We start from the raw sequence: 2,787 nt of genomic DNA, 5'->3' as shown, positions 1-2,787 counted from the left end.
CATTGTCGCTCTCGGGTAAAGGGTATCTTTTATGACGGTTAGGTAGAAACTGACCTCTCTAAAGAGAAAGATAAGATATTAAGATTACGATTTTGAGTAACACATTCTTTTTAAGCTAAACGATTTTATGGGATCTGTCTTTTCAAGACCATCAGTAGATTTATCTTCTTGCTGCCATGCATATGCGCTTCAGAACAACTGTGCAGGAGAAGCTAACCAGATCAGGAACGATAGAGAGAGAAGCCTTCTAAATGATAGATACAATTCTAGCATTTTACATTTAAAGCTCAATCAAAGATGGCATATGTGAATGAATCATTAAGCAAGCAAGAGATGCAAAGAAGAGTGAGCGAGATGATCAGATGAACATTCATATACCAGGAACCAGTTTGATCTGATGCTCAACAAAATCACACATAAATATACGTTTGAAGAAATGATGTTCAAGCAGCCCTAGATTTGACTAGACAGGAAGAAAAAGATTGGAAAAGAGAAAAAAAAATGGAGTTTTTAGTCAAGATTGAGTGACCTTGGTGGCGGCCCTGAATTCTGGATGGAGCAGCCCTAGGTCATCCTTGAGATCCAAGGGGTTGTCGGTCTCGTTCCGGATCCGTTTCACGCTTCTACTGTTGAGTGATTTGTGAGTGAAGCCATACATCTGCAAGATCTGGTTGTCCCCGAAATTGAAGGCGCGGTCCATCTGTTTGAAGCAGCGCTCCACTGAATAATCCCCGAATTTGCCGCAGGGCTTGCATCCGACGAAGTGGGTGACGAGGGGCCAGCGGTGGTCGCCGAGTCCCGGGCGGTCATTCTGGATCATTTCCTCGAAGCGGTCGACGAGGATGCCCCAGTAGCCGTGGAGGTAGTATCCGTTCTCGAGGTGGACCTTGTCGCCCCATCGTTCCCGCTGGGTGGCCAGGAGATAGACCATGGCGGACTGGTCGTCGGCCTCGAAGACGGGTCGGTCCTTGAGGTAGGCGGTGAGGACCTTACCGGCCTCAATTCGAGTCTCTCCTTTAGGGCCCATGGGCGCCCAGGCGTCGAGGAGATCTAGCGACCATTGGCAGTTGCGAAGAAGAAAGCTGCCGGTGTTGAGGCCGATCCAGTTGTGTTCGTCGTACACCATCTCCTCCCAACCGTGCATCACGAGGTTATAGGGGCCGTAGCGCTCCCAAGGGAGCTCGAAGACCATGTCCGTGAACATAGCGTCGCTGTCCATCCACCAGAGAAACTCAACCTCGGGATGGGAGAGGAGGAGCGAACGGATCAGCGGCAGCTTGGCCCAGAAGCCGGCCATTTGGGCGTCGAAGCTAGCCATATTGTAGAAGATCTCTAGGCCATGGACGCGGCAGTAGTCGATCTTGTTCTTGATGAACTTGAGGAGGAAATAGTCGCCGACGGGATTCGCACAGGGCTCGGGGGAGGAACCGGTGACGAGGAGCACGCGGGGTTTGCTGGGGGAAACGAAGCTGGGGCGGTCAGGGTGCCGGCGGAGCCAATCCGCGCGCTGCTGGTCCCAATCGGAGATCTGGGGGCCGAGGGAGTAAGGGGCGGAGGGATCGCGCGGGGGGTCGTCTGCGTCATCGGCCAAGAAGGAGGCGTCCCGGTGCTGCTCGGCGAGGGCGCGGTGGGGGAGGTGCTGCTGGCGGTGGAGGAGGCGGCGGAGGTCGTGGAGGTCCTTCTCGGGCGTGCCGAAGCGGCCAGCGCCGATAGTTCCACGGAGGACGACGACGGTGAGGACGAGGCAGATGAGAGTGAGGCGGCCATTGCGGAGCGCCCGCTGCAGCTGCCGCTCCCGCCGTACGCCCAAACACCGACCCAGCACCGACATTACGCCTCTCTCTCTCTCCCTTTCTCCCTATCTGACTATCTCTATCTCGGGGAGGTTGGAAGAACTGGGAAGGTAAGAAATGGTGTAGGATTAAACACGGTTAATACTTGCTGTTTACTAATTGAGAAGGAAAGATGGAAGGAAGGAAGGAAGGAAGGAATCCATAGCGTCTGACGTTCAGTAAACTAAGGAAAGTTTTACACAATAGTGACCAACTGTTTGCTTCATTAAATTAAAATTTTAAGAGAAAAGAAAAAACTTAATGATTTTAAAGTCAAAAGTGATCACCGTCGAATGAGGCAGAAAGCAACGATAAAAAATAAAATAGCACAAAAATCGTTTATCCATATATATAATATATATATTCATGATAGATGATTTAATGCATCCAGAATTATTTGGAGGCATATATATATATATATATATATCATGAATTGATTTAAAAAAATTTATATACTTAATAATATAATTAAATCATTAAATTTTCAGAAATTAAAAAAAAATAATGTTTCACCTTTTGTGAGAGTTGCTGTTAAGTACTCAAATTAGACATCAGGATAGCAAACTATTATATATATATATATATATATTATTCTACACTCCATTAACACCAGAATTTTAGAAAAGAAAAAAGAAAAAAAAATCATATATATATATATATATATATAATGTGAGGGACACGGTAAGCGTTTCCATTGATGATATTTTTTTAAACTTCCGGTTATGTCAATAATATTTTATATTTAGGATTTAGAAGTTGAATTATAATATTAAGTATAAAATAATTTAAATCGGAAAAAAATTAGATCCTCATAGGGGAGAGAGTAAAGTGTGAAGGCTAATATTTTTCATATAAAAGCATTTTTATCTTGGGTGTCTAGCCTGGGTGACGCTTACAGTGTTATAATTTTTAAAAAAAAATTAATTATACTATATATATATATATATATATATAT

The 2,787-nt window shown here is 45.1% G+C and overlaps 1 protein-coding gene across 1 annotated transcript; it reads right to left on the bottom strand.

Moving 5' to 3' along the window:
• Positions 1–346: 346 nt before the first annotated feature.
• On the bottom strand, positions 347–1,915 carry LOC121985248 (probable xyloglucan 6-xylosyltransferase 1). The gene has a single exon (XM_042538574.1). The coding sequence runs from the start codon at positions 1,829–1,831 to the stop codon at positions 515–517; it is 1,317 nt and encodes a 438-aa protein (XP_042394508.1). The 5' UTR covers positions 1,832–1,915; the 3' UTR covers positions 347–514.
• Between the last annotated feature and the right edge of the window lie 872 nt (positions 1,916–2,787).

This window comes from Zingiber officinale, chromosome 5B (genome assembly GCF_018446385.1).
Source record: "Zingiber officinale cultivar Zhangliang chromosome 5B, Zo_v1.1, whole genome shotgun sequence".
Classification (NCBI taxonomy): domain Eukaryota; kingdom Viridiplantae; phylum Streptophyta; class Magnoliopsida; order Zingiberales; family Zingiberaceae; genus Zingiber; species Zingiber officinale.
Note: the sequence above shows the minus strand (reverse complement) of the source record. Positions and strands in the feature narration are given on the sequence as shown.

Coding starts and splice junctions, on each gene's coding strand:
- LOC121985248 (XM_042538574.1), bottom strand. CDS start 1,831: ATGTCGGTGCTGGGTCGGTGTTTGGGCGTACGGCGGGAGCGGCAGCTG.